This window comes from Centropristis striata, chromosome 2, assembly GCF_030273125.1.
Source record: "Centropristis striata isolate RG_2023a ecotype Rhode Island chromosome 2, C.striata_1.0, whole genome shotgun sequence".
NCBI classification, from domain to species: Eukaryota; Metazoa; Chordata; class Actinopteri; order Perciformes; family Serranidae; genus Centropristis; species Centropristis striata.
In genome coordinates, this window is record NC_081518.1 from 21,164,339 (window position 1) to 21,173,284 (window position 8,946).

General features: G+C 39.5%; 1 protein-coding gene and 1 long non-coding RNA gene across 2 annotated transcripts; one reads left to right on the forward strand and one right to left on the reverse strand.

The window, feature by feature from the left end:
* Positions 1 to 1,036: 1,036 nt before the first annotated feature.
* Positions 1,037 to 6,189, reverse strand: LOC131991488 (zinc finger protein 319). The gene is made up of 2 exons (XM_059356945.1): positions 5,511 to 6,189; positions 1,037 to 4,470 (listed from the first exon to the last, which is right to left on the reverse strand). The coding sequence occupies exon 2, from the start codon at positions 4,322 to 4,324 to the stop codon at positions 2,546 to 2,548; it is 1,779 nt and encodes a 592-aa protein (XP_059212928.1). The 5' UTR covers positions 4,325 to 4,470; positions 5,511 to 6,189; the 3' UTR covers positions 1,037 to 2,545.
* LOC131991496 (uncharacterized) lies at positions 5,692 to 8,620 on the forward strand. Its single transcript, XR_009396147.1, has 2 exons — positions 5,692 to 5,755; positions 8,197 to 8,620. It is a non-coding gene; the product is annotated as an uncharacterized LOC131991496 (long non-coding RNA).
* Positions 8,621 to 8,946: the final 326 nt, after the last annotated feature.

The following is an 8,946-nucleotide window of genomic DNA, read 5'->3' on the forward strand; positions in this document are numbered from 1 at the left end:
GCAAAAAATAACTCTTCTCTTCTAATCAACCTTAAATACAATTTTTATTATTTTATCTCACTTACATGTACTCTGCCATGTATATGTGTTTGTTCAATGATGAAAATTAATAAAGAAAAAATGAAGTGTCATGACAATTATTTTTGTTTAATTATCGCCATTGTTATAATTTATATTACTTTTAAATGTAACTATTTTTCTTAAATTAACTTGTATAATAAATTCTAAAAGCTCAGTATTCGTTTATAATATAAAAACTGATTTGACTTTATTATTCTCTAGTGTTGGAAAAGGCACTATCATTTGGCTCTTCAGTAAAAGTAGTAATACTACAGTGTAAAAATACGTGTTCGAACTAAATGCAAATTGTTGATTATATTTTGTGTTATGAATCTGAAAATAGATGCTAGATTTATTTTTTTAAATAATTTAAAAATGTAAATGAACACATAATTCCACAATATTGTTATGGACACATTTTGAGGTTAAATTGCTTAAAAACTGCTTTTGGCCACATTTAAGTAATTTCTGTCTTTTTTTTCATAGAAATAAAACAATTTGATTGATTGATTGTCCCCTTGTGTTACTTCTATTCAAAGCTTTACTCATGTGCCACAATAATTAATGTTTTTAAGTTAAAATAATCTAATTTGGTAATTTGTCAAAACAAATATTGATATTTATGTAATTTGTTCAGATTAAATCAGCATTTATGTATAACATATATATATATACATACATATACATATATATACATATACATACATATATATTTATACATACATATACATAAATATACATATACATAAATATATATGTGTGTGTGTGTGTGTGTGTGTGTGACATTTGAATCCATCATTTTTGAGTCTAGTAAATAATAACAGGCTTTTTTCCCTTTTTTTAATAACACAATAACAGATTCATAGAGAAAATAATCTGCATATTAAGTGAAAATTATTCATAATACAAATTAGTAACACTTTCAAACAACAAACTACATGTAGAAGACTGACCTAATGAAAACAATGTACGCATGTGATTCATAAGGGTGGTTTATTTTAATTGTCTGTATACAGTATGAACAGGAGTCTATATTGATATCCATATGTGTAAATCCAACGCTTCATTACACTCATTCCCCTCCAACAGGAGGATTTGAAGCAGACTCACCAGGACTTAAACCATGGCACAACCACAAAGTCCCACCCCACCCCACCCGCTGTAAGTCCCTCTGCCCACGACTTTAAACTCCAAAAACCTTCTTTTAAATATACTGCAAAGATTGTGAATATAGAAATCCACACGGTAAACTAAAGTACACAAATGTTGTTTTTTACTTTATGGCCGGCATAAACCAACACATAAATTGCAACTTTGAGGCTACTCGGATTATTCTGCTGAACGTCCGGTCTGCACCGTGACGAGGCTAGGATCCCGTGAGGATGTTACAAGGCCAATTCTTCAAAGCAAACGTTAAAAATATTACTTTTGTTAGATCTATCGCACAGTAACTAATGCAGCTAGTTTGTGGCAAGTGAGCAATATAACGCTTTGAAGTCCTGTCGGGTTAAACCTTGTGATTCTGAAACTAAAAGTACTTGCAAAATACTGCAAGCTCATTCATAGTGAATACAAAAGCAGGTAACATAAGCACTATACAGTTTTCAATGTTTACATAAGCGTATACACACAATCTATAATATAACAGAGTAGACTATGCCATGAATCAGTAGTCATAAATATTACATTGTGCATGTTCTATTGCACATGTCAAGTGTTCGTATGACATGATAGGTATGGGTTAGTTACCTAGATGTCATCTGTTTTAATACAAGGATGCAACAACACAGATTTCATAGGACACGGGCTATACATTTTCACAAATCCACTTTTTTTCTTCTTAGGATGTTTTCCTAAATAAACCAAACCTATAATACAACAGTGATATTAAAGTGTGATAAATATTCATGCACAAACAGATGAAACTACCTAAGATCTAATATGTGAAAAGATACTGCTGCACAAGCCAGCCGCTGTATACGGATGGGGGAGGGGGGTTATCGGCTAAACAGGACATGAAAATTAGCAAAAAACACAAAATGACGTGATCGGTAAAAAAAGGCACATGGATTTCAGAGGAGCTTACACATGAGCACACACACATCTGACAACTGTCTGGAAGTTCTTTCTTAACAACAGGATCAGTCACAAAACAGACGATCACATGCAACCACAGAATAAGGTCCCACACTCAGCACCAAACAAATCAAGATCTTCTCACATTTTTACGCCTTTTTTTGTCATTCTGTTCAAGTTTTTTTCCATGTGTTCCATAATAAGACGAGGGATCCTAATCGCCTCTGTTGATTTCAGGGTGTTTTGCCATTTATTCAATGAAGGATGAGGATGAATTGAGTCTTGATACTAAAAATCATTAAACATAATTAATGGGTGCGTGTTAGAAACTACAAAGGGGAGAGCGGAGGCTGGCACACGTTGCTTTTGAGGGCGAATGTCACGGCCCAGGACTGAAGAGCAGTTCAGTTCATGGGATGCATTGAGCTTCGGGGAAACTCTCCCCCTCAGCAGTGTGCTGGACTGTGTGCTCCTGCAGAGCTGTGAGGTCAACAAAACGTTCGCCGCACCACACACACTTGAACTGCGTCTCCCTCGAGTGCACGCTCTGATGCTTGGCCAGGTGCTCACGTTGCTTGAAGCTCTTGTCGCAGTTGGCGCACTTGAAAGGCTTCTCCCCAGTGTGAACCCGGCGGTGGCGCTGCAGCTCGGACGAGTACCTGAAGCGCTTTTCACAGTCGGGACATTTCAGCGGCTTCTCGCGGGTCGGGTCACAACGGTGCTGAACGAATTCGGAGGACGACACGAAGCGCTTGTCACACAGGGAGCATTTCAGCGGCTTCTCTGTGCAGTGAGAGTTTTGGTGGCGCTGCAGCGTCGAATTCTTTTTGTAACCTTTGCCGCACACGTCACACTTGTAGGGCTTCTCCACCTCACCACCACATTTGTGCCTCAGCAGTTCTCCTGATTGGCTGAAAGACTTCTGGCAGGACGCACACTTAAACAGACTCTCCATACCGTGAACCTGCTGGTGGTAAAGCAGGTGGGATGGCTGGAGAAACCCCTTATCACAGAGGTTACACTTGAAAGGGCGATCAGCTGGGTTTTTGTGAGTGCGACGGTGGCGTACGAGAGCATACTGCTGTTTGAAGCTCATCTGGCACTCCTCGCACTGAAAAGGTCGCTCCTCTGAGTGGGTGCGTTCGTGCTGCCGCAGGTCAGACGGGCGCTTGAAGCTCTTTCCACATGAACCACATCGGAAAGGTCTCTCCCCTTCTGGCTGGCACTGATGGTGCAGGAGCTCGGACGACTCCTTAAAGTGCATCTCACACAAATTGCACTTGAAAAGGTGCTCGCCTGAATGAGCGTACATATGCCGTACAAGGTGAGAGCGGTGCTTAAAGCTCTTCTCGCACACGGCGCATTTGTACGGCCGCTCGGAGCTGTGCGTACGCTGGTGATGTGCCAGATGTGAAGACTGGCTGAAGCTTTTATCACAAGTGTCACATTTGTATGGCTTTTCACCCGTGTGTACTCTCTCGTGGCGGGTCAGCTCTGACAAATGCCGGAAGGACTTATGGCACACTGAGCACTTGTATGGCCGGTCTGGTGCCGAGGCCTCAAACGAAGGAGGAGACGAGGCACTGATGGCTGCACCGCCACTGGACGTCTCTCCAGTGGAGGGCTGCTGGGGGTTGGCAGCTGACGCGGTTGGGGTGACGTTTCCAGAACCGGGCCGGTACGTTTTCTCGCAGATGGAGCACTTCATCGGGTTGTTCCCGTTGCCGTGCGAGTTGTGATGCTGCGCCAAAGAGGTGAGCAGAGAGAAGCCCATCTTGCACACGCCGCATACAAACGGCTTCTGCTCCACCTGCACGCACTGATGCTCCAGCAGGTCTGTTGCCTGGCTGAAGATCTTCATACACTGGGTGCACTGGAAGGATCGGTCTTGGTTGACCATGCACTGGTGCTCGTGTGGGTTGGCCAGGTGAGATATGTCATGGCCACAGGCTCCACACTTGTGCCCTCTCTCGCCCCCTACTTGCAAGGAGGGCTGCTGGGTTTGAACAGTGTGCTGCTGGCCGTGCTGGGGCTGCTGCAGGGAAGCATCTGGCTGCAGGACGACTCCGTACACAGTGCAGCCCAGAGGGTTGTCAGTTCCCTGGGGGAGCGTGTGCACAACAGAGGGTGGAGCCACTGCATGTTGCTGCTGCTGCTGCCACGCCTCCGTCATCCTTCCACTTCGCATGTACGGATTCAGCTCTCGGCAGATGAGGGGGGTTTCAGTGCTGAACTGAAGAGGGGATGTGGTTTGAGAAATGGCAACCAGTACACTGAGGGTAGCTGAGTGCTCTATCTGTGTTCACACACGTCCTTTGAGATAGGTGAGAAAACCTATGGGGGGAAAACCAAAACATAAACAATGAATTACTAAATTAAATCCAAAATGATCATTGCAATGAATAAAGCCAGTGCAGGTTGTTAATATGCAAGTACAGAGCTGCCCGTTTCTGACAGACCCATTATAAATAGCAATGCATGAGACAGAAACACTCACTTTTGACACTTTCATGGTTGTAATTAAACAGAGGATGGTTCTTTATCTAGTGTCAAAAAAACAACGGTGCGACTGATTTTTCAACACTCGTTTGTGGTGAGAATAAAACTGAAACAAACCAACCTATGCTAGCTTTTGAGGCCTAAAACGTGTTATTCCGTTATTCAGGAAACAAATCTTAAAACAACTATGTAGATATCATAATTTGTTAGACAGATAACATGATTAATGTGTATATACTAGAGGCACTTTACCTAAACGGAAACCCCGTAAAAACTAACAGTTCAGATCAGCATAACGCTAAACCAGAATTGGGCTCGGTCTATTTCCTGAAACGAGAATCGGTAATAGTGGCATATCATATATAAATATGTATTGTAAACGGCATGTATGTGGTTTGAACATAATTATGATATGTATATAATTTAGCTGGATATGTATGTTATTCACTGGACGGTTATTTAATGGTTTCTGTTCCAGGATGTAGCTAGCCTGTTAGCAGCGCAGATAACGGCTAACCGCTAGCTCCAGCTAACGTTCCTAAACAACCGAGATTATCAGCCGCTATTTCTATTATAATAAACCTCAATGTGCGGGTTTGCAGCGCTATTAGCACCAAATAATAACAACGCTACAACAAGCGAAAAGGCAAAAGAAGCGACGCAGCTTGTAAACTACCGTCGCTTCTCTTGCCGCTTTCTGAAAGGCCACAATAAGTGGTCCACCGTTTGATACGAGGCTCCGCTGCAGACGGAGCCCACATCAGACGAGGCCTCTCGGAGCTGAGGGGGAACATCACCTCCTCCTCCAGCGGAGCCTCGTTCATCTGCAACAAAATCACCATTTACACTCATTTAAAAACACCACGCTCACTCACCAGAGCCGCTTATCGATGGTTTCCACAGCCGTCTTCAGTCTGAGGTCGACAACCTTCGGTGTGTTTGGGGCTCGGAGGACCGGCGGTGGAGGGGCTGCGGGTGAAGCCGGACGCCATCCTCCTGCAGACGGACGGACACCGGAAGCCGCCACGCAGTGAGCTGTCGCCGCTACAGCCGCTCCATGCCGGAGGTACAGCCAGGAGCCCCACCAAACCACCCGGGGAGGAGATAAACAGCTCTCAGAGTTAGTTTGAAGCGCATTCAAACAAACACAATACGAGCCGAAAATATATTAGCAGATATATTTCTTTAATGTGGCAGTAGGGGGGAGTGTTTCTCTCCTTCAATGTAAAGACAGAAAGAGAGTTTCACCTGTAACTGTCATTTTCACCAATTCACAGCCGAAACCACACTACTGCTAGACCTGTCACCATAATTACTATGTCGACACAGTCATTTTTTGTCAAAATTGTTTTTTTGCCTAAATCATCTCCTCATGACTCCGACCACCGATGGTAAAATCGCCTACATGCTCAGTTGATCAGATCATGTCATTTTACCCCTTTAAGATCATCATTTCTTTGACAAATTGCCACATTCATAGGCATCAGATAAGAACCCAGCAAAGAAGAGCTAGAAGGAGATTGTTTAGTTATCAGTTTAGTTTATCAGTTTTTTATTGTTGAAACTAATATTGGTAACACTTTATTTTAAAGGTGTCTACATAAGAGTGACATGAGCGTGTCATAAACATGACATGGGATGTGTCATGAACATTAATGACACTTTGAAGTAATTAATGCTCACATGCTACTTGCCATGTGATGTTTCTGACAGGCTTGTGTCACTCTTATGTAGACACCTTCAAAATAAAGTGTTACCATATCTTGCTTAAGTCACAAAGGCAGGTTAAAAAAAAGCCTAAGTCATTTATATCTCATAAGTTACATAATTTACACACAGTGTTATTACTATGCCAATAGCCATCCTTTGTTACATCATTATTGAGTGAAATGATCAATAAATGTCATATGTTACACTTTTTGTGAAGTGTTTTGTGTACATTTGTTTGGACACGTATAATGATAACAACAAAAATAGCTGATAAGGGTTTAATTTTAAAGCCGATATCTAGACATTTTCCATGGTTTTCTAATAATAATAACCAAAATCATTATCAAAAAACCATGGAAATGTCTAGATATCAGCTCTAAAATTAAACTCTTATCAAATATTTTTGTTATTATTATTATATTTCTCCAAACAAATGTACCTTTAGTTGTACCAGGCATTAAATTAACAAGACACTGAAGAAAACAGGTCTAATAATTTTTTCCATGACTGTATTTACAGCCAAAACCACACTACTGGGCCTGTCACAATAATTACTATGTCAACTTATCGTTCGATATATAAAAATGGACACAATAGTTTTTTTCTGGACTCAATATATCGACTTTTTTGTGTTGTGTTTAAAGTAATGCTGCAAATGTTTGACAGGCAGTATGAATAACCAAAAAAACAACAACTATATTTCCGAAGCAGCCATTCCAGCTGTTTGTATGTTATTTTAATAATTAAGTAATATAATACATAATGATTATCTCATTGCAATGTTTTGTTAACAGAGCCTGAAAGTATATTGTATTTGTTTTGGTTGTAGTATATTTATGTTTTATTTATCTAGGATATTTTAATATTTCTTTTCCACATTTCAATTCCAATGTTTGATATTCTAAAAAATCAACAAAAATAGCTTTATTATACTATTACAACATTGTTATATCCTAAATGCATCATCAAGTGCACAATAACACTCACAAACCTGATATTATTTATCAGCAGCTTTTCTCCTTTTTGATGTATTTTGCTTTTGCTGTGCAAGTCTTATGTCGTCCAATATAATTTAAACATTTTAATTCCCACAAGCCTCGCATTTTATTACTGATAATCTCTTTTTAATATGCATTGGGAAGTCTCAAACACCCTGAAGTAAAAGAGGAAGTCCTCAAGATAAGATATAATAAAAACGAGATAAGTAAGGTTAAGATAAGAAAAGATAGAACTTAACTTGTTTTGGCAGAGACTGCTTGAACATTACGACAAAATAAGGATAAAAACAGTCAAGTAATAAATGTATAAACTCTATAAGGAGTATTGCTAACACCAGTGCTTAAGTACGTGAGATATATTTAGTAAAATAAGTGGAATAAAGTAGAAAAGTAATCTTGTGCATGAGGCAATACATCTATAATTAGAAAATGAACAAAAAAGGTTTTCAGGTCATTAAACATTGTGAAGTGGTTCTACTGCATTTTTAAAAGAAATAATTATTAGAGTAAAGGATTTTAGGAAGAAAATTGCCTTTTTATTGTTTTCTTATTTTAAAGAAATGTGTTTAATTTATTTTTCTAACATTCAATTATTCCTTATTATTAATTAAAAATTGCTGAGAGAAAGGCTCTCTTTTTCAGGAAAAGGGGATAATTATAATTATAATAATAATATAGATATTGAAGAAGTATACATTTATATACCTCATGTTAGCTCATGTATTGTGTTGAAGAAGTCTCTTAATAAAAATTCTGAAAACTAGTAGCGTATTGGAAAGTTACAGGTCTTGTAAACAATATCTCTGTTGTTTAGGATCGTTGGTTTGGTTGTTCTGATTTTATTTTATTTCAGTTAGGACGCTGTAAATGTTCAGCTGCGACCTGACTGCTCCTGACTCCTGGCTACACTGAAAAAAGGTAGCAACTTGCCAACCACAAGGAAGCCCCGCCCTAAATCCTCCTCTGCTTTATGGTCTATTTCACTCTCAATGGGACCATCATTTATTAAATAAACATCACGCTGCATTGAAGAAGACTTCAAACCAATGATTGAGACCATGAACTCATTATGAGTTTTTTTTAACATATTTTGACAGTAGATAATATTTATTTAAAAAACAGTTAAACCCCAAGTTGAGCAAAAATCAGCAAGATTCACGTAAGCATTATGATTACGGCCAAGAATTATGTTGATGTGCTGTACGTCCCCCTGTCCAGTTTTATTAAATACACCTGTGTTCACATGCAGCTGAAATTAAAGCTCCGCCCTAAATCTTCCTCTGCTTTATCGTCTATTTTACTCCAAATGGGATCATCATACTAAATAAACATCACACTGCATTGAAGAAGACTTCAAACTAATGATTGAGACCATGAACTCATTATGAGAATGTTTACTTAGGTCACAAATGAAGTCGGAAGTGGGCTCATTTTCTCATAGACTTCTATACAATCAGACTTCTTTTTGCAGCTAGTGGAGTCGCCCCCAGCTGGCCGTAAGAAAGAATGCAGGTTCAAGGCACTTCACTGTTGGCTTCACTTTTCAGAGCCAGCCTTTCCCACTTTTTTTTTTTTTTTTTTTACATATTTTGACAGTAGATAA

Bases quoted from the DNA above. Each gene is read 5' to 3' on its own strand.
- LOC131991488 (XM_059356945.1), bottom strand. From the start codon at position 4,324: ATGCGAAGTGGAAGGATGACGGAGGCGTGGCAGCAGCAGCAGCAACAT.